At 38.3% G+C, this 27,173-nt stretch overlaps 3 protein-coding genes across 3 annotated transcripts; 1 reads left to right on the top strand and 2 right to left on the bottom strand.

The window, feature by feature from the left end:
- Positions 1-332: 332 nt before the first annotated feature.
- Positions 333-7,344, bottom strand: fgb (fibrinogen beta chain). Its single transcript, XM_051395205.1, has 13 exons — positions 7,177-7,344; positions 6,019-6,051; positions 5,816-5,913; positions 5,315-5,417; positions 4,446-4,514; positions 4,135-4,249; positions 3,308-3,414; positions 3,041-3,155; positions 2,773-2,892; positions 2,537-2,659; positions 2,314-2,408; positions 1,575-1,765; positions 333-923 (listed from the first exon to the last, which is right to left on the bottom strand). Exons 1-13 carry the CDS (start codon positions 7,255-7,257, stop codon positions 692-694), a joined length of 1,482 nt encoding a protein of 493 aa, XP_051251165.1. The 5' UTR covers positions 7,258-7,344; the 3' UTR covers positions 333-691.
- A 1,037-nt stretch (positions 7,345-8,381) lies between these two features.
- Positions 8,382-13,478, bottom strand: si:dkeyp-75b4.10 (ladderlectin). Its single transcript, XM_051395209.1, has 6 exons — positions 13,079-13,478; positions 11,628-11,944; positions 10,094-10,185; positions 9,848-9,982; positions 9,130-9,238; positions 8,382-8,728 (listed from the first exon to the last, which is right to left on the bottom strand). The coding sequence occupies exons 2-6, from the start codon at positions 11,914-11,916 to the stop codon at positions 8,655-8,657; spliced, it is 699 nt and encodes a 232-aa protein (XP_051251169.1). The 5' UTR covers positions 11,917-11,944; positions 13,079-13,478; the 3' UTR covers positions 8,382-8,654.
- Positions 13,479-17,554: 4,076 nt separating this feature from the next.
- On the top strand, positions 17,555-26,132 carry LOC127360723 (toll-like receptor 2 type-2). Its single transcript, XM_051395202.1, has 11 exons — positions 17,555-17,861; positions 20,247-20,403; positions 20,528-20,677; positions 21,120-21,326; positions 21,870-21,992; positions 22,493-22,643; positions 23,084-23,248; positions 23,369-23,548; positions 23,654-23,794; positions 23,875-24,374; positions 25,076-26,132. Exons 1-11 carry the CDS (start codon positions 17,588-17,590, stop codon positions 25,485-25,487), a joined length of 2,460 nt encoding a protein of 819 aa, XP_051251162.1. The 5' UTR covers positions 17,555-17,587; the 3' UTR covers positions 25,488-26,132.
- The last annotated feature ends 1,041 nt before the right edge of the window (positions 26,133-27,173 follow it).

The following is a 27,173-nucleotide window of genomic DNA, read 5'->3' on the forward strand; positions in this document are numbered from 1 at the left end:
TGGTAGAGGTTATACGTAAAAATAAATCATACATAGAAATTACATTTTTATACATCGATAATTGTTTTATAATCGCATCGTAGCCCTCGGAACTGAATCGTGAGGTGCCCAGACACCTCCACTATTGTGGTAAATTATTGTATTGAAACCAATTTTAGTTCTGTACATTTTTCTCCACAATATGCATTTCTGTTTTAGTTATTCAAGATGGAGCAGAAGGGATTTACTTTCTTGTGCAGCAGGAATGTGAAAAATGACTGTAGTGGGTACATTTGTTTCCTTTTCTACAGTCTCTGAAATGCAGTGAAATAACAACCAGACCAGACAGGAAGTATGTTGCTCAATACATTTATTGAGTAGCGGAGGACAGTTAACATCAACTCGTCCTATTAATGCACACTGAAGACGTCACACATTCATTCACTCACAACCAATAAGATGTTTCTCTTTATCTGTAGACATGACATTTACCTGACATCAAACCATGTTTTATTTTACTTTCTTAACATTTTTAAGTTTTCCTTTAGTTCAATTTCACAGCACATGCCCAGACTTAATTGTGTGTAAATGTGTCCATCAACGTAAAGGTTAGAGCTAAAATAAAGGAAACACTTGTTGGAACATTATACTTTGGTGGTGTCTTTTATTCTGATGCTCTCCTTTATGTGTGCATTGTTGCTCTCCGACATGATTATTTGGAGGCAAAGAAAGGCCTGATCTTCATGCTGATGGCCTTGAGTGAATACCAGCTCCCCTTCCAGTTCATCCACACCACACCGTCGTCTGTGCCATGCTTGGCCATTTGCTTTGTATAGGCTCCGCCTATGTAGTATCGGCCATTGGGATTGGCTGAATGGCAGCGGTTGTACCACCAGCCGCCTCCGTCCTCCTTGGCGCACTGTTTGGAGGGATCACCGGGGGTCCTGGTTCAAGGAAACAGACAGAGAAACATGTTAAGATGATGTTTCCAGCTGGCTAGCCTGTACAGTAGTTCCCCAGTTAGCCCAGTGAGCAGTCCCTACGTCACCTCACTTCCTGTACCACCTTTTTCGCACACATATGTCAGCGGTACTGCTATTTGAATTTCTCACACGGGGGATCAGGAATATCTTATCTGATCTGATCTTATCTTACTTGGAGTAGAGCTTTTACAGTACATTTAAATGTACAAACTACTAGCGTACAAGTTAACAAGTTGCCTTTGACTTTTAATGAAGAAAAAATCACAACTATTTTTTTTTTTTTTACTCTCCTCCCACAATTTCATTGCAGAAAAAGCCTAAAAACATCACAACATACATCACAACATACATTTTTAGAAAAACAAGATGCCATGAAATCTGGCATTTTAGGCTGCAACACTCCCAAAAAAATTTAAATGCAAAATCCTGGAGGGGTTGATTATAGTGTGTCTTGTAGAGTTAGTAAGCCACAAAAATGTTCAGTTAGTGTTAACCCACTTTTACATACAGGAATTTCTGTTTTTTTCAGTTTGCGTGGAGGATTTGTTGGTTTTGGGGTTTTGTCACATGGCATTATGGTAATCCTGTATACATCACCATCAGGACACCTACCAGTTGTCGTTGTCTCTGTCATAGGTGCTGAACATCATGCCGTTGTGAATGGTCATGGTGCGGTTTTCACCAAAGAGTTCCAATGATCCTTGCAGGAAACCGTTGCCAGCAGTACCGGAGTAACCGTCAACCGCCATCACATAGTTGGACGTCTCTGACTGGATGGTGAACTGTTGATACTGGGCTTGGACCTAAATGACAGCAGTAACCATTTGAGTTTCAAACTGAGATATCAAAATTTGTTGATTACTCATGGTACGTCATGATTGCTAACCGTATCGAGGCAAGGTTTGTTAATGATGTGACTTTTGCATGGTTAAATAAGCAATACTAATGTTTTTAATTTTAAAATCAATAAGGAAACCTCAATCAAAGTCAGAATGAAACTAAAATGGGTGTTAGAAGTACAGTCATTCAATGGTGCTTGAAGAGATTGGAAATAATTTATTGCTTGGAGTATTTCTATAGTTGTGCTTGTTTGTTAAAAAACAATTGAGGAACCAGGGTTTAAAAAATAAAAATAAAAGACATGGAACCCTGATATAGCAGTCCCAACTGTAAAACCCCCACGAGGGCTAACTGACTGACTGACAAACAATGCAAAACCCAAAAACCTTCACTTTGCTGTAGCATAAGTAGAAAATAATTACATTTGAAAACCAAACCCGGAAAATGTTGATTATCAAAAAATCTAAAATATTTGCAGAATAATTGTTTGTGCTCTTAATAGAAATCTTACCTTGGCTCCTGTCCAGTCTTGCATCTCAATGAGAACCTCAGTGGGGCCCATCTTGGTCAACTGACTAATGCGGTCATTACCCAGCCAGTATTCACCTGTCACACATGACAGATAAGAAAGGTATGTCAGTCAACCACAAATTATAGGAATAATGGTAACAAAATGGTTTCCTAGCCATCGCACCAAGGATGAGCTCCCTTGACTGATGCTGTGAAAGTCTTACCGGGAGTCTCACAGTGACCCTTGCCAGAATCAAAGGCGATGTTGCCAAAACCGCGTCGATATTCATCCCAACGTCGGCCAAAGTCGACACTGCCATCAAGCCTGCTCTGGATGAGGAGCCATCCTGGGGGAAAAAAAAAACGTTCTATGTAAAACACAAGGCCTGCTACCAAAGTTATTTGCAACAAAAACAAAATTAAAGTTTAAAGGTACTGATGGCCTGAGTTATATTCTCACCTCCGTTCTGGGTGGACTGATCACAGAAGACTCTGTATGGAGGGTAAAAGGTGTCGGGCTGGATCATGTACATCTGGGAGTCTTTTCCTCCACGACGGAAGATGTCCTCACACTCCTTACCTGAATCACACAGGAGAACAGTTAAACACAGAAAAACTTCTGCACATGTACATATGTATACATCGCTTTATCAAAGACAGACCAAGTGTTTGTTGTTTCAGTCCAACACTTTCACACTGATGTAACCTCTAGGGGGCACCACACTTACCAGACACCACTGGTATGGGACATTTAGTCTTGCATGGTTCCCTGCACTCCTGCCTCTGGGCCTGGATGGCCTTCTCCAGCCTTTGGATCTTCAACCTGATCTTGTCCAGGACCCCCTGCAGCCACAGCACATTATACATTACATTAGGGCTATTTCAGGTCTTTAGATCCCTTTTAAATAATTGAATTAACAGGTTTTGATGTGTCTGTGATTAGGGAGGGCTTATCAAATGTTTACTCTTTTTGACTCGTGCCAGTTCTTATTTACCTGCAGCACTCTGATGTTGGAGGGGAAGACAGTGTCCACCGTCTCCTTGATGTAGGCATGTTGTTCCTCCACTTGATCGGTGTACTGACTGACCACTCTGCTGTTGTCTGAGGAGGAAGAGATGGACAGGTAGAGAAAAGAGTTGCAAAAGGAAAGATTTTAACTAAAATGTTTTAGATCATACAAAACAAAGTACAGAATAATTTGCAGATGTCATCAGAAGTTTCAATAAAAAAAATTCCTTGAGGGATTTGACAGGACCGATTGAGGATAAAAAAAATTGCCAAACCACTAAGTTTAAATTGATTTTAATGTCAGAGTTGAAAAAGCTAGTAGCAAAGGAAACTTCCTGTAAAGAGCATGTTTTCCGAAAATGAAATAAAATTGTTATCTGATAAAAGTAGCCATTGTTGAAATTTGGTTATCAACCAGTAAGAGTACCCTCTACTCCTCTACGCAATACGTTATTCTTCAATAAGTGCACGACTTGTCATAAATTAATTCTTAAGTGAACAATAGGTTAACCAAATTTGTTACCAACATACTAAGTATCAGTAATAGTTGTACATTTTTTGATCACATGAAAAATCATACACTGGGCACATCAAATTTTTCCTGAAATTGTAGAAAATGTCCTGAACAAGCAGTAAAAAATGATGGATTTGTATTATTTTCAGTAAACACAGGCAATGGACTCCTTGTCCTGATTTCACCATTTAACTTGAAATTGCAGTATTTTTTACACCTGTTTGGGCTTTTTAGAAGATCCCTTTTGCAACACAATCTACCAACATTATCTGGCTGATGATTAATCAGATCTTTCTCACCATTGACAACTCTCTGCCTCTCCCTCAGGGAGTTGGAAATGCTGTTGACGTAGTTGTAAACGACGTTGGAGGATCGGGACAACTCATCCACATGAGGCTTGAGTTCCCTAATGCTCTGTGAGAGATCAATGAATACATGTTTGCTCAATGTGACAACAACGCTAGCAATAAATTCCATGCAATTACATTTCTAAACATTGGTTTAAACTAATTTCTAGCCCGATTTGTACCAAGAAAAAGCTTCTGGTAGTTCAAAAAAACAATGAAAACAAATTGGACTAAAAAAAAATTAGTAAATCAGCTTTATTTACCGCCTTGACGTTCCTCTCTTGCTTCAGCAGTGCCGTCTTCAGCTCGCAGCCATTGGGGCACAAAACACCCTGTTGGACAGAAAAATATCTAGTTAGTTTTCTGTGTTTCAGTAACTTTCTTTGTCTTTGTTCTCCTTTTCTATTTTCAATCACCATCTCAAAATGTTTGAGATCATTCTACGTCATTCTTGTGGTTTTGAATGCTTTAGCCCAGTGGTCCCCATCCTTTTTCCTAAAAGGAGCCCTTTTTTTATAATTTAGTAAACCAAGTGACGTACTATATATTATGAATTTTTTATATTATTTTCAAAGCTGTAAAATTAACTCAAGAAATATGTGTAAAACAAGTGACTTGGATGAATTTTGTATTATGTACTTTTTATAATGTTTAACAATCATACAGACTTAAGGGCTTCTTTTTTTTTGACAAATTCAATATTTCTTGTCTACTTTTCTTTACAGAAGTGAGCCAAATGTTGGAATAGAGGCCTACACTGTAAAACCAGATATATTAATTTCACAAAAAAAAAAATCAAAGTACATCAAGTACTTTTAAGTAAATTTTAATTTTAATTTACTTAATTTTGTAATTTTTATTTGTATTGTGAAAACTAAATATCTAGTAAAAAGTACATACATAGGAACATTTCTGTAATTTACTGTGTCTTGTACTAGTAAAATTGTTACTTACAATTTTTAATGTAATCAGTTTCAACCATTTTTTAAGTTGAAACAACTGATTACAATACAGTGCACTGTGTATAGTTTCAAGTTTGTAGGCTCTCCTGGAAAGGAAGAGTCTACAAACTGTTACTGCGCTAAAATCAGTGCTTGTTCCCTTTGGTGACCATTTGTCGGTGTCCTCCTACCATCTCCTCTGAGGCGTGTGTGCATCCTCCGGACTCCGGCTGCTCCTCCTTCTCCTGTGCCTGTGGTCGTCCAACTGGAGCCGGGGTGGGGCGGCCGCGATACCTTCAACAAAAAGCAAGAAGCACTTCACCATTGACAGTATATATAATGGACAGAGCTTCCAGGTCTGTGAAGTGTCTTAAGTTTGTCTTAACTTGTCTCGTGGAAAGTAACTTAGTGCATTTACAGTGCTTTATTTAAGTATAATTTTAGTGCATTTACAGTGCTTTATTTAAGTATAATTTTGAGGTGCTTGATTTGATCCAATAATATAACATTCTAAGAGAGAGAACTTTTATTTTTGATTCTGTAAGTACATTTTGCTGCTAATTCTGGTACTTTTTACTCATAACGGAGTATTTTCACAAAGTAAAATATCTCTATATGCATCAAGGGTGGTTGCATTAGTAAGTAAGTATTTCTGTCATTCTTTCCTTTAATTATTTCTCATGTGAATGTACCTGCCACTACCACCGATTGGTGGCGGGGTATAGCGGCTGGAACTGTAGGTATCCCTCCCTCTTGATAGCGGACGGTGACCACGAGCATCTACAGTCGCCTGCAGGGAAACAAGAGGAAACAAGACGTGATGGATGAAATAAATAACAAAATAGGAAAATAAATGAAATTCATGAGTCAAACCATTTCAACGTATTCTACTTACTGTGTTATTCTTTGCTTGTGTGCTCTTGCCATCCTGTCGAAGATAACAGGAAACTATTGTGAATACATTTGAACATTCAAATCCTTTTTCTTCTCATGCATGTGTTTTAAACAGTTGTTTAAAAGCTACATTATCTAGGACAGTTTATAGTATGAGTCTACTGCAGGTGACAAAGCTGTATCTGATATCAAATGTAGAATATATGTAATCTGAATGTTGAATACAATGCTGTTGTGTGTAAGTGCATTAACAAGATGATGTGACATTTTAGATGGTCTGGATTGTCATAAATAAAAATCACACAACTGTGAACATCATAGTATTTTTGTGATATAAATCTATGGTATGTAAAGAGCAAAAATTACAACTTGATGTTTGATGCAATCAACTGTTCCCCTGAAAACTTTACAAACATATAAAACAAAGAGACCCTTACAATCACGTGTACTGTTTTTAAATAAAATATGCTTCATAATTCAAACAACATAGTTTTGTCAACAACACATTATATTCATAATGTCACATTCTATCTAAGTTGTGGATCTGTCCCCATCCAAACAATTTTTACATGAATACATTTTTTAAGTGTCTAAATTATTGAAATATTTATTACGCTTAAACATTTGTACATACACACCGCACTTAATAAGATAAGGCTTGCAGTGATTACAGTGATGCACACAGTAGGCCGATATCTCAGAATTTTGTTCATTTATGTAAATTGAACTGAAATAAAATTGTTATTGTTTTTAAGGTTTAGCTATATTCACAGAGCCTTCATTCTGATAAACAACCTCATCCTGCATAAGAAAACATCTGAAGAGCTAATTAAAATAGTGATATAATATAATTAGAGTTTAAAGATATGAAATATCTGTAAAATCACTTAATCAGGGGTCGTCAGTTTACTCAATGTTAGAAAAAGGGTGGCAACCACTGCCTTAGAATACTGATGCCCAGCCATAATCATAATTCTGTTTCTAACATAATAATAAATACACATTAAATCCGCCTTTTGATTTTAGGATGTCAGAATTCAAACTAAAATTGAATACATTAAATGTTAAGTTTAGAAAATAAATATACACACACACACACTACGTTTTGTGGCTTCAACTGGTATCTTTAGAAAACGTTCATATAATTGTATTCACTCACCGTGTCATAGTCATCATATTCCAGATTATCCTGAGCCCAGGCCGTGTACGCACACAGATACAGCAACAGTAGCGTCCTCATCGTCCACTGTTAAGTGCTCAAAGCCTTGTCAATCACTCAGCTGTCTTCAGTGTGCCTTCACTCCTTATTCTGTCACTGAAATCTGATTTGACCAGGTATTTATCCTCCGTCTGTGTGCGACTCAATGTCCTCCCCCACGTTTATTGATCCTCTGATATTGGTCGGTGACTGCTGGGACAGTTTACCCAACCTGAGTCACTCCCCTACACGGTCAATCTGGTGTTTGTGCAGGAACAAAAGGGCAAAAGGACTGAAGGCTTTATGATTAGTCAGAATTGGCTGAACATATGTGTAATCAGTTTCCAGTTTGACCATTTTTGCTTTCAAGCCAATGCTGTCCTCCAGAGAGACATAGTGTGCTGTTCATTGGCTTTTTGAGGGACAGGTTAAAAAAGAGAGACAGGTAATAGATAGATCTCAGCAGTAGGTCTGTTTGTTTTTATTATTTTATTCTTGTGAGTATTTGGTGTTTTGTATGTATCATATAAGCTAAAACATCTGTACACTGAATACTGTTTTTGAATCAATAGATCAATATTCACTTCACAGTCTGAGCTTTTTTTTTGTGAAGACGTAGCAGTAAGTCCATCACTGTCGGGAAATTAGGACGATTGAGCAACTGGTGTTTGTTTGAGTCCAAAAGGAACTCTGAAAAGTGCTGCGTTATGGAATCACAGGCCTTAACAAACACAAACTTGTACAAACATTGGTTTAGTCATGAATAATATTTTTCTGGTAAACCAAAACCACTTGCCTAACCAGAACTTAATTTCTTGCAGTAAATTAAACTTTAATCCCATCTCGGCTCGTGTGTGAACAGATTGATGGCCCCACAATATCTGTTATGCCTTCCTATTTTCTCTTGTTTTTCTCATTTGTTTGCTGTTAAATGCTGCTAAGTGACAAACCTGTTTTGTTTGTTTGTACAACCTTCAAATCGAGTTTTATTTGACTTGTGACACTGATGTTCTATGATTCAGATATTTCACATGTGCTGACATTAAAAACTGAAAAGTCACAAAAAAAAAACAAACATATTACTACAAATAACCGCTATACTAAGTCAGGTGTGTGATTTTACTGAATTAATGGAGAGACGGAAACAAGTACTAAACACATAAATCTTTGTTGTGCAATTTTTTATTGATATCATTTCTAAAGCTTCTAATGCATTCAATGATATTTTTATTGACATTGGAATTACAAATCTTGCTGAAGATATGATATGCGTGGCAGAAGTTAGACTGAAAGGTGGTGGTGCTGGTGGATTATAGCCAGACTTTACCCATATATATCGATCACGTTTGACAAAAACAAGGAAGACAAGGAGTGGCGGGAACTGATTTTGAAGAGGAAATGTTACTCTAACTGTTCTGCATCCTGTAGCCAGGAACTTGTCAGGCCCACATCCTCTTCGCACAAACAAAAGGGAGACTCTCATTGCAACGGGCAGGGTCCCACTTCCAGTCATCTGCAATGGGGAAGAAAGAAGCACTTGACTCACAAGATCTTGCACAGATTTTACAGTTGAAATTAAGCAAGATAATCAATAACAGCATAAAACTAATGTCATCGCGAAAAAGTCAATTCTGTTGCAGTTCTTTCCACACAGGTGTCAGGTAAAGTCCAGGTGAAATGTCATTTTAAGCCTTTCAGAATGCATCCTCAGTTATTTTCCCCTATTTAACAATGTATGGCAAAAAAAAAAAAGAAGCAAAAGAAAATGCTATATCAAAATACAATAATTTATTCTTGTGACGCGTGCTTATGTAAGCAAGAATTAACCGATTTAAATCAACAATGTCACTACCTTCACTCTGTTTCTGTTTCACCTGGACTTTAAAAGCTTGTATGCATGTGTGTGCTTATTACATCCATCATTCATCTTCAGACAGTGCTCATTTTCCTCCATTGCGTCGTCTTCTTTGCCGATGTTGTTGTAGTTGAACTTGGAGCCATCACTCCACAACCAATAGTAGTGCTATGGATAGAAATATATGAACACTTATACCAGGTATAAATCTGTAATCGCATTGTACGGCTGAAAAATAGGCTGAATCATCAGATTTTGCTCCTTGTGAAAGTATTTGCCGCTGTCTTTGTAAATTGACCCTTCCTAATGTCTCACCCCTTTTGTCTCTGTGCTCCAATAACAGTCAAAACCTAGGTCACCTTCCTCCCTTCCTGTACTTACATATGCTATGCACTAGGCTAGTCTATGTTCAACAGACGACCACATTTTGAAGATAGTTCAAAGATCTTAAGTTAGCTAATGTTAGTAAAACATTAGCTAATTAGCCAGCTAATGATTGATGCAGATTAGCTAATTCAAGATGTGACTTAAATACCGATTTTACCATTAAAACTTACCATTTACAACTATTTTAAAAAATGTGTTTGTCTTTTTAACATAGATTAGCCTAGCACTAGCAGGCAAATCTATGTTTTGTGACACTGAATTTTATTATTCAGATATTCCATATATGCTGACATTAAAAAATACATTTTACTCCTACAGAGCTAGATATCAGAGTGAAAACTTGGATTAGAAAGGTTAGTTAACGTCGACTAAACTAAAAGATTTCCATACCATTATGATATCAAAGCCACCGATCCAGGTTTCAGGGAAGTCGTGGGTGTCTCCTCTGGTCAGATCCTGGACGAAGCGATTCTCGTCATAACTGTGGATTGAAGCCAGGTTTGCACCTTCAAACAGACAGTAAATCTGAAGGTGACAAGAGAAAGAGTGTTCACCACGTTTGATTCTTTACAACTCTTTCATTTTGTCACATGTACGTCGCAGCCTCCAGGGGGCGCTCCCTCCGTCAGTCCTTACCTCGGCTTCGATCCATGTCTTCGGTTTGTCGATGAAGACGAAACATCGTTTGTCAAAACGGGACCAGCCATAGGGGCAGTAGTAGTCCTTCTCTACAAAAGAAAAAAATAAAATAAATATTTTATTTTACTGACCCGTAAGTTGTGCAGCACAATTAACAATTTAATAACTGCAGTCATCATTCTGATTCAATGTTTCAGTTAGAAGATTGAAATATTACAGACTGAATTAAAGGTTTGTACCGTAACCTTATTTATGTGACAAGAGCACTTAATTGTTTGTCGAAAAATCCCTGTGAAATTGCTATCATGTATCTCAGTGTTGTTTACTACAGTCTAATTCCTGACATTTCCACAAGATGGCTCCAAACTCGATCTAAAATTTAATAATCTAACTTTTAAAATAAAAATAAATGTCACTATAAGTGATCATCAAATAAATTATATAATTTTTGCAATCACTGTGCAGTCCTATATATGGAAAACATGAATTTAATGTATGCATAAAGAAGAAAAAACAATACACTTTCAACACAATAAAAACAATAATTAAATACATTTAAAAAAAGGTTTTACTCAAAGGCATAATAGGTAGGATTAGTCAGGCCTGAAATACTCTCAAGTTCTGATATAACTGATGCTAGCAGCATCTACCCTAACCTCTTAAAGAGCCACCATTGTTGCAACAACACATTATGCATTCATTATAATTTTACTTTTAAGTACAGCAGTATACCAACATAAAAAGTTTATGTTACTCATTAGACAACAGAATGACCCGTGTCGGATTACTGATGCATTCAGGTGTAAGCATCGCATTAGCTGTTTGCAGTGGAGTGTAATTGTTCACTTTTGGATAGTTCAATATTTAACAATGCAGCTTTTTGTATAAACTGGTCATGTGTTTTGTTTGCAAAATCTTCATCTTTAAAAGGACCAGTGTGTAGTATTCAGTGGCATATAGCAGTGTAGTTGCAGGTTACAACTCCCTTGCTTCACCCTCCCCGCCTACAGTGTTTGATTTGTCCCTTTTGGGCTACTGTAGAAACATGCCGGTTCATTTTTTATTTTAATGTAATGAAAACATACCTATGGATATTACATTTCATTTTTGTCAACTGATCCTCCTTAATGTTGCACATTAAAGCTGCAGTAGTAAACTTCCACTATATCCTGACAGCAGTACATGAGACAGATAGTCTGTGAAAAAATCAAGTTCCTCTGGCTCCTCTTAGTACTCCTAATGGCATTTACAATAATCCACCCGACCTGAACAAAAACAACCAATCGGAGCCAAGACTCCAACCCAAAGCGTCTTTATATCTTTCTCGGTTCGGATTGTCTTCATTTGGGTCTTGCAAATGCCATTAGGAGCACTAGGAAGATCCAGATTTTGTGTACTAAAATCAGGATACAGTGAAAGTTTCAGTAAATAAGACATCACCTGGCCTATGAGCACCCCAAAATTGTACATATAGTTTAAGTCCACCACTGTTCATATTTAGAAAACTAGAACAAAATATGACATCACTCACTGCAGTTAACAGGCACGGTTCCCGGTGGTGTCTTCGTGTGCGGTATCTCCTTTCCAGTGATGACGTCGACGCACCAGCAGTACCCGGTGGACGCCCAGCACTGCTGCGGGAGGAAATTCCCGTTGGCGTCGCACTGCGGGACGAACGCCCCAGGCAGGTTGCTGGTGTGGTCCTTCGTGTACTCACAGAGGCCCAGGTGCCTCTCTGTGGAGACAGAGGAGTTGAACGGAGCGGCTCGGCTCAGCGTCAGGAGGTAGCAGAGTGCAAGAGACACACTGAGCAACTTCATGGTGATGATGACGATGATGATGTGTGGCCTGTCAGCAAGGTTTTTGGATAATTTATCATTTTTGTAATTGCTTAAGCTCAATTCTGTAAAGAGTTTCCTAATGAATATAACAACTTTGCATCAACCCATATCAATTTCAGGCTTAAATTAACAATTTTTGGTTAGCCTCACCCATTTCAGGTTTAAGCACGACCCAGTAAGGAGTACAAATATGGATAATTTAGTTGGTACAGATAACAGATACAGGTAATACTGTACTTGGCCTTCTATTTCAGAGGGAAACATTGTACTTGTTACTTGTTGTCTACAACTTTATTTAACTGCTCCACACCTGAGGTTGCCAAGGGCCCCAAATCAGTTAATCTACCTAATAACTTGTGTGATTAAAAGCGTCAATCCCAGATTTATAGTCATGTATGGAGCTTTGCCCATTATATTTTTATAGCACCAATTCATAACAAAAGTTATGTCAGGACATTTTTATTAGACGGGTGTTTTTGTTGCATTTTCAGTTTGTTTCCTTGAGGCATGAGCAATGGTAATTTGTAGAAATGCTTTAAAGAGTTCTTATCTCTTTGTTGGCTTTATATTTATGGGACATTTTTAGCACAGAGAAAGATATTAGTACACACACACACACACACACACACACACACACACAGTATATATATAATGTAACATAATGTAAGTATATACACTGTAAAAAAACAGTTGAGAAAATTATAATTTCAAGGCAACTGACTCAAACTGTAGTTTTTAAATAGGCAAATAATTAATGATAATTTTGGAAACAAATCTCAATTGCAACTATTTAATTTTCAAGCAACCAAATAATGAGGGTCACAGGTCACTCATTTTGCTTCTAAAACACAAACATTAAAATTTTTTTAAAGCATAACAGTACATATCTCAACAAAATATTATAGGTCAGCAAAACTTATTTTAAAGGTTTGACATATTAATTAAAAAACACACTGAAGACAGTTTCCTTGAAATTATGTTTACGTTAAATTAGAGAAGAGCGAGAGAGGCTATTATTGTGCACTAAATTCAATTCTTCATATCTTGTGATAATATATTCCTCTCAAAATGCAGCCCTTAATCACACTGCAATCAAATAAAGTAATAATTAGTTTTCATAAACAATCTAAAGTAGACTCACCTGTTTGAGGATCAGCTGCTGTGTTGAGCCAAAGCTTTGCCTCTCTGCCTTTTATCCTGCACATCACTTCTGCTGTGTCATTGTTTCATTTCCCACGACTGAAGTGCAGCTTTGAGATGAAATGTTACACTAACAATGACCTTATTTAATTATTGTATATCAGCGGACGAGCCCTTGTGTATATAGATACTCTTTTCGAGACTATTGTAATCGTGATGAGTTTTGGGTTACATCATTTTTTATACCGGCCTTTCACTGCATTGTTCACAGTGTCTCGGCTTCCCAGGCTGTCTTGTCTGTTCGTGCTGTCTAAACTGGCTCTAATTTAAGACCTTGTATTGTGCAAGTCTGGGTCACAGACTGCAGTAAACACCGAGACATGTACAACATAAGCTGTAAAATCCAATACATTCTGCCCAGTCATCATGACCAGCTAATACCCAGAACTGCAGGAGAACTGATTTCATCTGTTTGTCAAACTACTGTTCCAGCTCTGTCAGTCTTTTACACTGTAGATTATAAAACTGTTATTTGTGGAAATGCAGCTAATGATGATCTTTCTCTAATCAACATCGCACAACACATCCCGACTTCCGGTGTAGACAGGAAAAAGCAAGTGTCGTGTAGGGCTGTCAAGATAACTGCAACAATGAAATTCCGCACTATTGACGAGCCCTAAAATCATCCCATCATGTTCAGTATTTATGTTTTAAGATGGAAGAAGTGGAAGTGTCTTAAACTTGTAGTCTATGTAAAGGCCAGCTGCTCCATTGGCTACAATAAAGACCAGTACCATTAAGTCTTATGGAGAAATGACAATTTCCTAATGAGTGTAATCTCTAGTTTCAAGTCTTCTTCCATACAGCATGATGTTCATTTAGTAAATTATGGTCCTATCTAGAGTAAAATAGACAATAAAGCAGGGTATGCGCTTTAGGACATGGCTACCTTGTCCAGCACCAAACTCAGATCAAACTGTCAAACTAGGCTGTTACTGCATTGACTATTTCTCTCCTCAGATCACAAACATATTTAATGTACTGTGACGTCACTATAGGTTTACCCTTGGATGAGGCTGAAGACTCTCCGCAGCAGAAGCGTTATCTGAAACGCATTTTTACTCAGTATTTGCACATATACACCTGACTCTGCATTAATAGCAATGACCGATATCCATGAGCCCCTTCAAAATATTCTTGTCTAGCTGACTTTGATTCGTTCCCTGACCTTAACCAAGTGGTTATTAATGTAACCATGGTGACGAAGGTCCACTAATCTTAACAAAGTAGTGATTCTAACCCAAAAACCACGATGTTTACCCAAACCTAACAAAGTAGTTTTGAATGCCTGAACATAACCAAAGTAATTCACAGTCATGGGAGTCTTGAAGTAGGAAAACCATGCTGTTGGAGGCTACTTGGTAGGCTATTTGTGGCAATAAACAGTCCATTCTGCTGGTTGTAGAGCCTTGAAAACAACTTGGTTCACATTTGTACATCGTAGTAACATCTAGTAGCTAGCCTAGATATGCAAGGGAATAAGGTCAAAGGTCAGCTTAAACTACATTGCAACCAGGATTTGGAAGAAAACAATGCTTCTAATGGCACACAAATCTAGGGTTAACAACTTGACTTTCTTCATTTAAAGAAGAGCAAAGAACAGTAATGAAGGCTTTTCATGATGGAAAAGATGTTTTCGATCTCTTCCTTAAGAGTTTGACTACGTTGTTTGGTTCATTGATCTGAATGGTTGATGTTTGCCTGCCAGGTATTTTTTGAAATGCCTCAATGGCCAATGAGGTTGCTCATCCATACAGTTGTCGTATAAAACCGGCCCCATATTTGATACTTGGTTGTGCCTATCCAGATTGGATCTAGGACTGTGGAAAATCTGTTTAAATTAGGGTGTGGAGGGACGTATTTGCCAGATTGGTCTAGTAACCAGGTTATCAAAAAAATGTGTCTCACTCTTTGTTTTAAATATTTCTTTTAAACAATTTCAAGTAACCTGAGAACCAGTTTTTACTTGCAAAAATAGTCTGTAACCCAGATTTGCACAATACAAGGTCTTAAAGCAGCTTTCGAGAGTACAAACAGACATTCTAGGAAGGCAAGACACAATGAGACACTGAACAATGAAATGAAAACGATATAACCCCACTCACCATAATTACAAGAAAATCTGTATACACAGGTCCTTGTCTGCTGATACACAATGAAGAAATAATGAAGAGAATGCAATATCCATCTCTGCAGGTCTGCTGTTACACTTTTCAATTAATCTTTGTTAGTGTAACATTTGATCCTAAGGTCATAGGAAGTGTAATGACAAAGCAAAAGTTAAGTCAAAGATCTGAATACTTCCACCACTGTTCTTAGATCACACTGCATCTATGACTGTCATTTATTGTTTCCTTATGAAGTTTATACAGTTTGGCTATATGATGCAATACGATCGAGTGCAATACGATGTGACTCTACAGAAACTTGTAATATGAAATGCAAATCTCTGCTGGTTGCATCTGGCACTTGTGGCGGCATTGCATTAGGTGCTTTCTCATCCGCATTGAGTGCACTCTTCTCGTTTACACTGAATTATTTGTAACAGATTATTTCTGTCACTTTTAAATTATTACTTTAAGTATAAAGTATTTATGAGTGGAGACAAAGAGGAAGTGATGATTAGAGTCTGAAAGTCAGAACAAGCAGAAGTCATTGTGGTAACGGTCCAGTACGGTAACAGTATATCATATAACACAAACCACATACTACATAATACATTTAACTGCCTTACTTGCTTGTTTTTATGAATAATAAATGTAATAAATAAAGAAGTTGATCAAATTTCATAAGATGTAGTTTTTTGAATAAACAAAACAATTCAAATGTTATTTTCTTTGAAATCTACTTTGTCCTTAGGTGTTTTACAAAATATGCAAAAGATGAATTTATTGTCACTTTTACAGGCGCACACATAGAGATTTCCCCCCCGAGAGTAAATTTTCATGCTCACTACCTCTTTTTACACTTCAGCAGTCAGCTCCAGCTGTCACCTCAGAGTTCTTACTTCCTCCCTATGTAGTCATAAAGAGACTCTATAACTCATTCTCGTCTTTCGCAACTTGAGCTGTTTCCCCTTCATTATCAGGACTCAGCTCGAATCAGGTAAGGCAACACAGACTTATATACTATATACTTTTTTTGTCTGACTTGTGGCTACGATGCTGTTTCAGTTATAATTTTTCCATTTTACGACAGCAGAAACTATTCGGTTGCAAAGAGATAAATAGCAGAATAAGGAAAGCACTTGAGCAAACAAGGGCAATAAAATTAAATGTCCCTTATGGGGGTTTCCAGCAAAGATACTTAAAAAATACATAACGCAGTTTTTATGGTACCCTTTCTTAATTTTACAGATAATTTGCTGAGTTTCATTTTAATTTAAGGGTCTTTTTCTATTTCTCCAGTGCTTAAAAATTATTTTTCTAGTTTGCGCTTAGTCTTAGTCCCTCTGAAAGGAGATCTGAATCTTATTATTAATAAATATATTAATCTAACTACAACTACTTGCTCTACAGATTTAGGAAAATATCATTGTGATTTTTTTCAATGACAATCACATCTGTCTGTCAAAATAATCACAATATGATGTTTTTACCATATCGTGCAGCCCTATTAATCACTACAACTAAAATACACCACCCAACCTAAAGGTGACCGCACCCAAACTATCACCACACACCACCACTGCAAAGTATTTTGAGGTCGACCCCTGCATGCTCTTCTGTGTAAAAACAGAGATAATTAAACATACATTTACTTTTCATCTGACCTTCACAGATGAGTGAACTATATCCTTCTTAAAGGTATTTTTGCATGAAAACCCTATTTAGCATATCGATATTACCCAAACGACTGAAATCTAATTTAGTCCAGTTCAAAAATTGGTTGAAAAACCTGAAACCAGAGGAGTGGATGATAATTTTGCAGCAAATGAATGCCAATTTTGGAATCACATGTTTAATCATAAAACAAAACTACCTACTAGTATGTGAACAGCTCATGGTCAGAATTGTTGGGCCTCTGTAAATTATTTTATGAGGAGTAATAGTCCAGACCTTCTCTAAATCCTGTGATAACTTATTTTATAATTTGGCACTGATAAAATTTAACTGAATTAAAAGCCCTCAGTACAGGATGTATGGCAAACTTAAATCCTGTCTGCTTGTTGATCTATTCACTCACTTTGGGAATACTGTGTTGGTAAATGGTCTCCACATGGTGGTAAAGTCCGAATAAAATGTTAAAAACTTCCTCTTTTATCCAAATCTCACTTCCTCCCTGTTTGTTTTTTCACTTTTATTCTGGTCTGAGTGTCCGCCCGCTGACCGACTCTGACTTCCCTTATTTTCTCCCTATTTTACGGTTCATTATCGGATTAATTCACCCACTCAGTCATTCTTTTCCTTTCCTCCCTGCTTCCATCACCTCCAGATCCCCCCCCTACAATATGGAGCAGCAGACCAACCTTTACTTCACCTTACCCTTGCTCCTCCTCCTCCACTCTCTCTGCTGGTCTCAGAGGTCAAACCCAGATGATGAGAGGTCCTCGTGCGATCGCTGTGACCTGCGGCTGTCCTGTAACTGCTCGTATGATGGATTTACCCGTGTTCCTGTGGTAACAGACCGTGCCCTGACTCTTGATCTCTCCTTCAACAACATCACCATGGTGACCGTTGATGATCTGACAGGCCACAGACAACTGAGGGCTCTGAGTCTCCATGGTAAGGCTAATAGGATGTTATTGGGTATAGGAACAAGGCAACAATCCCCAAACATATTATATAATACATTTGCACAGTGCATAAAAAGTCAGATGAATTTCTTCAGCATAAGTGATTAAGTGCTTAAGTAGATATCTATTGGACAGAAAAATTTTGTCTTTATTAAAGATGAGAAAGCTCTAAAGCTTTGACAATCATCAATCAAACTTCATTTGTATAGTACCTTTCACACTGTTTAGCGCTTCACAGACAACATGAACAATTTAATTTGCTTATTGTGAAGCTTGTTCCGGAGAGCAAAGCCAACGTAACTAAAAGCACCTTTACCAGAGGGGTATTGCACAAAACCAGGATAAGGGATTAAGTCGGGATATGTTGGTTATCCTGGCTGAATTTAGCCTCAAGTTGGTTGCATGAAAGCAGGTCAAACTTATCCTGGCCAAGTTACTATGGTGATTTATTCTCTGCAGCTAGCCTGCTCCAGACCAGGCTAACAGCCAGGCTAACATTAATCCTAGTGATTCACCTGTATTTCCACCGTCAGTCCTGTGAGGAATTAATGTGTTTTACAGCATGTCCATGGTCTTTCTAAGTATGTTGCATCATTTGAATTATCCTGCATTAAAATATTACACATATATTGTCATTTCTCATTTCATTTAAATCTGTTGGCTGTTTGTAATTGCAACAGTCTTTTTATATTGATTCAAGTGGTAGTATTATTACTCAGGCCAAGTGTTATATTGCTATGCTAATGAAGACTGCTTGTCAAAAGCCTGTCAGAGGTTTCATAAATATGTGTTTTATTGCAGTAATTGAGATTACAAAACACAGCTGATGAAGTTGCAAAGGTGTTTTCAATGAAATCTGTGACAAGGGCAATATATATAATATATATATATACATATACATATATATATATATATACACATCTATCTATCTATCCACCCATCCATCCATCCATCCATCCATCCATCCATCCATCCATCCATCCAACTCCCATTCACCTGTTCCCTCTTCATAATGGCTTGCCCTTTCTTGGAGGATGTGCTGGATGAGGAAGCCCTAATCGTCAGACGAGCATTTAGGCATGAAAGAGTCTTCTGGGACAGGTCAGACCCATTGGCCGTTGGAGATGACTATCTCATTGAGAGATACAGATTCTCAGGTGATGGACTAAGATATTTATGTAGGCTGCTGGGTCCAAAAATACAGCACCAGACGGCAGGAAGCCATGCTCTCACTCTACCACAGATGGTCTGTGTTACATTGAGATGTTTTGCAAGAGGGAGCTTCCTTTATTCTGTTGGGGTTGCAGAGAACCTCAATAAAGGAACCATTATTTGCCGCACATATCCTGGCTTGGTGGGCCGCTCCCTGTGCCAGTTCTATGGGCTTTTTTTTAACTGCTACAATCATACAGACATTCAACATGTCAGCAGACACCTAATCTATTCACCTCATTTGTTCACTGTTACTACTTTATAGTCACTTACCAGCCTGCAAAATGTTTATTTTTTTACATTTTTAATGTAACTTGCTGCCAGGTCCTTTTATGGCCAGACAAGTTTGTTCTTTATGAAGGATAGAAAGATAAAGTAGATAAAAATGTAACATGAGAAAAATAGATAAAATGACACACATTGTGGATAATTGTTTGCACTTAATCATACTCTACATTTAAGTAACATGCACCTCTACTTGCCACATTTAAAGCAAAGTGTACAACAGTTGATTAGTGGACTTAAAGTAACTCCTTTAGTCCTTTAATTAGAGCCTAATGATGACAGTTCCAGTGGAGCACTGTTTATTCATTGTACAGTTTTGGACTACTTAAGCATTAAGCCGGTCCGCTATTGTCTGCCAGGCTTTCTCTCTTTCTTTAATTATGGCATTGGTATTGCCTTTTTTTCTTATATCGTTCACCTCTTCATAGAACTCCATCAGGAGCTGTTTTTCAGCGGCCGTGAAATATGAAGCGCAACTCTTATCCATGTTCCCATCGGTGATTCTGTGAGCGATCACAAGGTCTATTTCAGTATGCCGTGAACACGCACTTATCCCGACTGTCTACACCTGGCTTAACATAGCTGCGCCTTTTCATCCTGGCTCGGCAAACGTGCAACTAATTAAGCCAGGATGCGCCGAGCAGGCTAGGTCAAGCCGCGCTTGCTCAATTGTCCTGGATTTCTTTATTCTACTTTTGTGCAATACCCCTCAGATCTGGATCTTCTTCATAATAATAAGAAACCATAATAATAGGGACCCTAACAATAATGATCATTGACATTAATGATGGTCCAGGGATTGAACTCTGTGGAACACCTGATAACATTTTGGTAAGAATGTATGGTGTCGTTATATGTACATATTACTGACCTTCAGGTAACAGGCTAGCTGTAATCCACCTGTCAGCATTTGACTCTCTGTGGAGCCTGGAGGAGCTGGATCTGTCAGACAATCAGCTGACTGCTCTTAACCACAAATGGTTCAGCAAGCTGGGAGCTCTGCAGAAGCTCAACCTGCTCAACAACCCATACAGGTAAAGCATACAGGTTACAGTATAAAGACGAAACAGAAACCTCCACATACGTATGATGCTCAAGTGTCCACATACTTCTTGCCTTTTAAAGAAGCTTCTTCTTTCCTCCTCTCCTCTCCTCCAGCTGCCTGGGTTCTCCTCCGGTGTTTCAGGGGCTGGCCAGGCTGAGGACACTGGCATTTGGAGGTCCTGCTCTGGAGGAGCTAAAGATAGGAGATCTGTCTGGTGTCACTCAGCTGGAGGAGCTCACTGTGCACGCCAACAACCTGACGAGGTTCGGGACTGAAACTGTAACTGAACTGAAGCACTGAACTGACCACCACTGTGGCACACAGACTGTTGACTGTGCAGCCACCTCAAGCCTTCTGGTAGCATTTAGCCGTAGCAGTAAAATCTTGAGAAAAATGTGCATATCCAGTGTATATAGATGACTAACTAATTTTAATTGCTGATAATACTTTTAATACTTTCATCCCTGTCTGAGACTCTCAGCTCCAAGCCCATTGCTTGCTACTGAAAATGGAAATATTTGGAAAAAAAAACCACTCAAATATCACAATTATCTTTTCTAAATGCCCAGTAATAATCCACCTGGTCACTGTAGTTTTTATCAAACCCTACAAGCATTTGTTTGGGACTATTTAACTATATAACAGCAGATTAATCCACATTTAGTGCTTTAGTGTTTCACTATACTTCTCTTTTTCTGTCTGCAGATACGAGTCTGGTGCTCTAGCAGACATTTGGCCGCTGGGTCGTGTCACTTTGAGCCTCCACAATCCATTTTTAACAAATGTACCCTTAGCCTCAGATGTGCTCAGTGACGTGTCATACCCTGAGACGCCACTCATTTTGGAGGACCTCCATTTGATTGGGAAAGAGACTGTTCAGCCCCTCTACGCATCAGCCAGAAGGAGAGTCAGGTTTGGCCACAATCTTCTTTTCTTCTGTTTTAATTTTGGATGTGGAATTCCTGGTAAAGCATGTTTGCCAAAGTTAGCAAAATATCATTGATCATATGCTTTTAGGGCTAAGAGGGGCCACAAAACACATCAACATTCAAGCTATAATTCTGACTCTTAATGATAGACTCTTAATAATAGGCAAGCTCCTGAAAATAGTAAATAAGAGAAAATAAATAGTGCAATATTGTCACTGCACAGTATATTAAACACTTACACATCCACCTTTTGCAATCATTCAACCATCTCTAACTGAACTCTTGTGAACATTGGAATCTTTCTGATCATTGTCTGTCAACATCCTGTATTACGTGCGTACGTACGTAATTTTTTTTTATTGTATTTTTATTATTCAGGTTAAGTATACACTTTACACAAAGCTTCTTTCTCTGCTTCAGTGACTTAGGTTCAAATTTCAAACTTCTTCCTGCCATTTTGAACCGGAAAAAGTTTCAGTTTGGCAACACACTGACCAGTCACTCCTCTCATAATGTCAATCTTAAGGTACATCACCCTGCGCAACGTTTTTGTGTCCGATGAGGCCATCGTTAATTTCCTGGTGGTGTTTAATGGAGTGCCGCTCACCTGCTTTTCGGTGGACAGTGTCACGCTGACGGGCGAGGGCAGGTAGGAAACCAACATGATTTATCAAACTCAAAGTGTTGTCAACTAAGCGTCCATCTCACTAGATCTGCGGACTCGCTCGCTCTCATACTTGGCTATGGCTCTCTGGAATGACTGTGCTTAGCAAATGGGGAGAGGAGCAGTGTGTTTGATCGACCCATCATTTGCCAGACAGAAATATGAATTGACTACCTAGCAACCAACAACAACAGTTGGGAACTGTGATCAAACTCATAAATGTTGTCGATATATGAACCAGAAGCACTGCTGAAAAGTAATGTTTCTGTTAGCATAATCAGCTTTTGGTAAATTCTAAAATTGTCCGTCCAATTTGCTATGTTGTTTACAAATGTAGTATGTTTGCATGAACAGTAAATATGGGTGCAGATAGTTTCACTTTGTCCAAATTTTAATACAGTACTGTACGGTAAGGAAAGAACTGTTGCTTGAACGGACAACTACTTGAATAGTTTAATAATCTGTTGTTTTTTGATTGGTGTTAGGTGGACGCCAGCCAATTGGACCTATCATAAAAGCTTCGACGAGTTCTTCATTCGAAACATTGTCGTTCTGGATGTCTTTCACTTTGTCTCATTTCTTAACCTGGGATTTCTCCTGCAATATCCTAGGAAGGTGTCCCTTATTAATGGCAAGGTAAAGAACAAGGTGTTATTTATCACAAGTATGTAACATGGTAGGTTCTACATTATTTAACTTTATACAATACCATTTAGAAGTTTGGACTCAACTTATAGTGGTGTTTTTCTTTCCTTGAATAATGGCTATAAAAGATACATAAAAAAACAACATAAAAACAACATAATTCAGACATCAAATGTATTTGAAGTAGTTTTAGTTCAAAGACATACAGAACCTCCAATTTGAATCTGTAAGACAAAAAACATTCTAAAACTGTACCAGATATGTTGCCAAATTTCCAACACCACTTCTTTTGTGAGGACATGCAAATGACTCAGGCAATTAGTCCTCTTATTAGCAAAATTAATAAATAAATCCTTGTGTGAATCATGGAACACTGCATTTTATTCCAACTCTCAAGAGTTTCATTAGCAACGGCTGACTTTAACCCTCAGGCGTATGTGATGCCCTGTCAAACGTCTGGCCTGCTAAAGAACCTTCAGTACCTGGACCTGTCCGACAATCTGCTAACTGACATGACTCTGAAGGAGACACTGTGCGGAGGACACAGCCCACTTACAGACCTCCGAGTTTTAAACATCAGCGGAAATGCTCTGAAGGTGATTATAGATTTTCCATTCATTGTATCAGTTATGGTGACACTTTACTACAAAGAAGTCAAATTGGCAGGAACACAAATAAGACTGAACTGAACACTTTGCTGTCTCTCTGTTTTCCAGTCTTTGTCCATGGTGAGATGGCTGGTAGTGAAACTTTCCAAACTGACCCACCTGGACCTTAGCAGGAACGGATATAGCTCCATGCCCTTGTCCTGCTCATGGCCCCACACTCTGCGATACCTCAACATCTCCAGGGCTAAACTTACAGCCATCACGCCCTGCCTACCCACAACTCTTGAGGTACTGAGAGTGTACCATGTGGCCGTAATCCTGACAGACTTGACATCATCACAACAGAAACACTCACTGATAAACCACCATTCCCTTCTACTTTATCATGTACAGGTGTTGGATCTGAGCAACAATGATCTCAAAAACTTCTATCTGGTCCTGCCTGCCCTGAGAGAGCTTTACCTCTCTGGGAACAAGTTTCTGAGTCTGCCGAGTGGAGAGTTGTTCCCTAATCTGCAAACACTGAAAATACAGGTAAGAAAAAGTCACATCTCATATTTCTTTTTACAATCTTCTTTGTGTTTCTCACTGTGAACCTTCCTTGTTTTCGACAGTCGAACACCTTGAACATGTTCAACCGGTCAGACCTCCAGTTGTACAGACGACTCCAGAACCTCCAGGCGGGTCAGAACAAATTTGTCTGCTCCTGTGACTTTGTTCCTTTCCTCCAGTCAGTCATTAAAGGACATGGAGACGTGTATTTAACAGATGAAGAGGAGAGCTATGTCTGTGACTCTCCCCTCTACCTGCAGGGGGAACCAGTAGGCCAAGTCCGTCTCTCCGTTGTGGAGTGCCACCGTGTTTTGTTTGTGTCTGTGAGCTGTGGGGTGGCGCTGTTTGTTGCCATTCTGGTGTGTATACTGCTGTGGCGCCTCCATGCGTTCTGGTACCTGAAGATGACGTGGGCATGGCTAAAGGCCAAGCGTAGCTCCCGGCGACACAGAGGCAGAGGAGATTCAGAGGCGTTGCTGTCCTTTGACGCCTTCGTCTCCTACAGTGAGAGAGACGCTAGCTGGGTGGAAAACTTCTTGGTACCTGAGCTGGAAGAGCCAAGGTAACGTCCAAACTCTTCGTTATATTAATATCATTTTTACATTTTCTGTACAATTTGTCTATACATGTATTAATTAGTAGGATAACTCAAAGGCTACTTACCAGATATGAGTGAGATTTGGTTGAACATTTTTCATCATTTTTTTATTCATTATTTTTTTGGCCTTTTATTGCCTTTATTTGATAGTGACAGCTGAAGACAGACAGGAAAGGGGGACAGAGAGAGGGGGGGATGACACGCAGGAAAGGGCCGCAGGTCAGATTCAAACCCTGCGCCGCTGCAGCAACTCCGTACATGGGTCACCAGCTCTACCGAGTGAGCTAACCGGGCGTAGTTTATTAGAAAAACTGTTGTGAAATCATTTGCATTTTAGGCTGCAACAACTTCAAAAAAAGCCGTTTTTACCTCATTTTAAGTGCCTTTTAATTGTAGTAAACTGAACTGGTGATTTCTCAGTGGGCATTGTCTGACCAATGAAAATAGTCAGTATTTTGCTGAATCTGGTGACTAGTAAAGATGTATGGTTTCAAAATTTTAAGTGAAAATTCTCTTTAAAGTGAGTATTATTTTAATCTAGAGGAATAATGCATTCATGTTCAGTTGTGCAAAAAAACAAACTAAAAAACTTAAATTAGAAGGATGCTAGTTGTCAGTGCTATGTGCTTTTGTGGTGACCTGCTCTGTGACTAATATTCCTGCAGGGAGACTGATGAAGACTTAGTGAATCACAGAAGACCCCGGCCTCTGACCCTGTGCCTACACAAGCGGGATTTCCTTCCTGGACAGTGGATTGTGGACAACATCATGAGCGCCATGGAGCGCAGCCGGCGGACCGTGTTCGTCCTTTCTGAGAATTTTGTCCAGTCCGACTGGTGTCGCTATGAGCTGGACTTCTCTCACTTCTGGCTATTTGATGGACATGCCGGCAGGGACGCAGCCATCTTGATCCTGCTGGAACCGTTGTCCAAGGACGACATCCCTAAACGCTTCTACAAACTGCGCAAACTCATGGGCTCCACCACCTACCTAGAGTGGCCTCAGGAGGAGGAGAGGACTGGGGAGTTCTGGAGGAGCCTCCGCAATGCTTTGAGGGGAGAAGAGGATGATGACTGAGAGGGAAAGACAGAAGTGACGAAGAGAAAGAAGAAAATGAAGAACAAAGGCAGTGAACAGGAAAGAAGAGGGAAGAAGAGGAAATTAAGGAGTATGAGCACTTCAAAATTAAGATAAGGTGTAAAGACTGAAGAGGCAGGAAGTAAACTATGTAGATACCAGTCTGTAAGATTTAGTGCCATCTAGTGGTGGAACCACTGGAAATACATTACCAATATTTGTAAAACTGCACATATTAAAGTTAACTCAAAACAGTTATTTATTTAACAATTAATTTTTAAGTTAGGGTTAATTCAAGGGAAATCATTTTTTGGAGGATTAAATTAAGTTAGCTTACTTCTTTTATTAAGATATGTTTTTAGGATATGTAGAACAGGACCCACTCCTTCTGTAGAAAAACGTCTCATTCTAAGGTAACAAAAACAAAATGATTCTTATTTTCAGGTGATTAAACAAACTAATAAATTAAACTAATGACTGTTGTATCCCATTTTTGACAGAAGATCCACCTAAATGTTACAAACTTAAATAATGACCAATAATGGAAAAAGGCACAAAAGAATATTGTTTGTATAAATGGCATTATATTGTCTCTTTTTTATAGAAATAAATGCAAAATAAATGACAATTTGTCAATAAAAAGTGCATTTAGTGTTTGTTACTAGCAGTGGGCTGAGCTGTAAAGAGGAGGAGGAGGGCCAACAATGTACAGCGGGGTGGAAAAACCAACATGAACCTGCTAAACTGGAGATGGGATTGTTGTAGGCCTATAGTGCCCTTCAGGGGCTAACCACAGTAACTACACTGACACTGACACTGACAGGGAAATAAGGCCTTTTGTTTTTGACTATCTAGCCAAATGTGTCACATCAGGTACAGGAGTCGTTATGTGCTTAAATATGTATTCTTAAAGTAGTTTTCATTTCTTAAAAATTAAGACCATTCATTTGACCTATGAGCACAAAAATGCAGATAGGTAGAGTGCAGTAAATACAGTGTAACAAAACAAAAAATCAAATTTTAATTCTGATTACATTCAATCTATATATCTTAAAATAACACCTGCCAAGCTGGTTTTTAGGAACTTTCATTCCTAAATATTACCAGACTGAATACATCAAATTCTGACCAGTCATTTTGTGGAGGTTGTGGAGGTTGTGATGAAGAAAAGTATGAAGAAATTCCAATCGGCATCCAAAAGTTAATGTTAGTAGAACACTACCTAACTAGCTAGCTACTAAATATTAATCATTCATTAAATACTTAGTTCAATTTGAAAGTTAATGTTAGTTAAACAGAAGCATCACCTTATATGGATGAAGCCAAAAAAAAAAAAAAAAAAAAAACGACTTCCTGCTGTGTAGAATTTCCCCTGATGAATGCATGCTGAGCAACTGACTACAAACAGATTCAGTCTGGACTTTAGTGGATTGTCAGTGATTTAATATTTAATTTCTACATGATGAACAAAAGAAAACAAAACTCTAGACTTCATATTAATTAATCATGTTTATAAAACAATTAGTAAGTAAAATAATACTATCTTTATTTTTGCTGTAAAACAAATAAAGGAAGTGTAGTTTATTACAGTTTTGATTTTTCATATTACTGACACATAAAGTCAACCTGTGGAGCTTTTTCCCACAGAAATCAATGTTTAAGTAGTTGTTATTACCAGCATTCATG

This window comes from Dicentrarchus labrax, unplaced genomic scaffold (assembly GCF_905237075.1).
Source record: "Dicentrarchus labrax unplaced genomic scaffold, dlabrax2021, whole genome shotgun sequence".
Taxonomy (NCBI): Eukaryota; Metazoa; Chordata; class Actinopteri; family Moronidae; genus Dicentrarchus; species Dicentrarchus labrax.

What these genes read in the sequence shown, in the direction of transcription:
- fgb (XM_051395205.1), bottom strand. Translation starts at nt 7,257, where the DNA reads ATGAGGACGCTACTGTTGCTGTATCTGTGTGCGTACACGGCCTGGGCT. An exon ending in CCAACATCAGAGTGCTGCAG is followed by an intron (nt 3,156 to 3,307) that starts GTAAATAAGAAC and finishes CTGTGGCTGCAG; the next exon opens with GGGGTCCTGGACAAGATCAG. An exon ending in TCAGTCCACCCAGAACGGAG is followed by an intron (nt 2,660 to 2,772) that starts GTGAGAATATAA and finishes TTTTTCCCCCAG; the next exon opens with GATGGCTCCTCATCCAGAGC.
- si:dkeyp-75b4.10 (XM_051395209.1), bottom strand. Translation starts at nt 11,916, where the DNA reads ATGAAGTTGCTCAGTGTGTCTCTTGCACTCTGCTACCTCCTGACGCTG. An exon ending in AACCGTGCCTGTTAACTGCA is followed by an intron (nt 10,186 to 11,627) that starts GTGAGTGATGTC and finishes TTTCTTTTGTAG; the next exon opens with AGAAGGACTACTACTGCCCC. An exon ending in AGACATGGATCGAAGCCGAG is followed by an intron (nt 9,983 to 10,093) that starts GTAAGGACTGAC and finishes TGTCACCTTCAG; the next exon opens with ATTTACTGTCTGTTTGAAGG.
- LOC127360723 (XM_051395202.1), top strand. Translation starts at nt 17,588, where the DNA reads ATGGAGCAGCAGACCAACCTTTACTTCACCTTACCCTTGCTCCTCCTC. An exon ending in CTGCTCAACAACCCATACAG is followed by an intron (nt 20,404 to 20,527) that starts GTAAAGCATACA and finishes CCTCTCCTCCAG; the next exon opens with CTGCCTGGGTTCTCCTCCGG. An exon ending in TGCAAACACTGAAAATACAG is followed by an intron (nt 23,795 to 23,874) that starts GTAAGAAAAAGT and finishes TGTTTTCGACAG; the next exon opens with TCGAACACCTTGAACATGTT.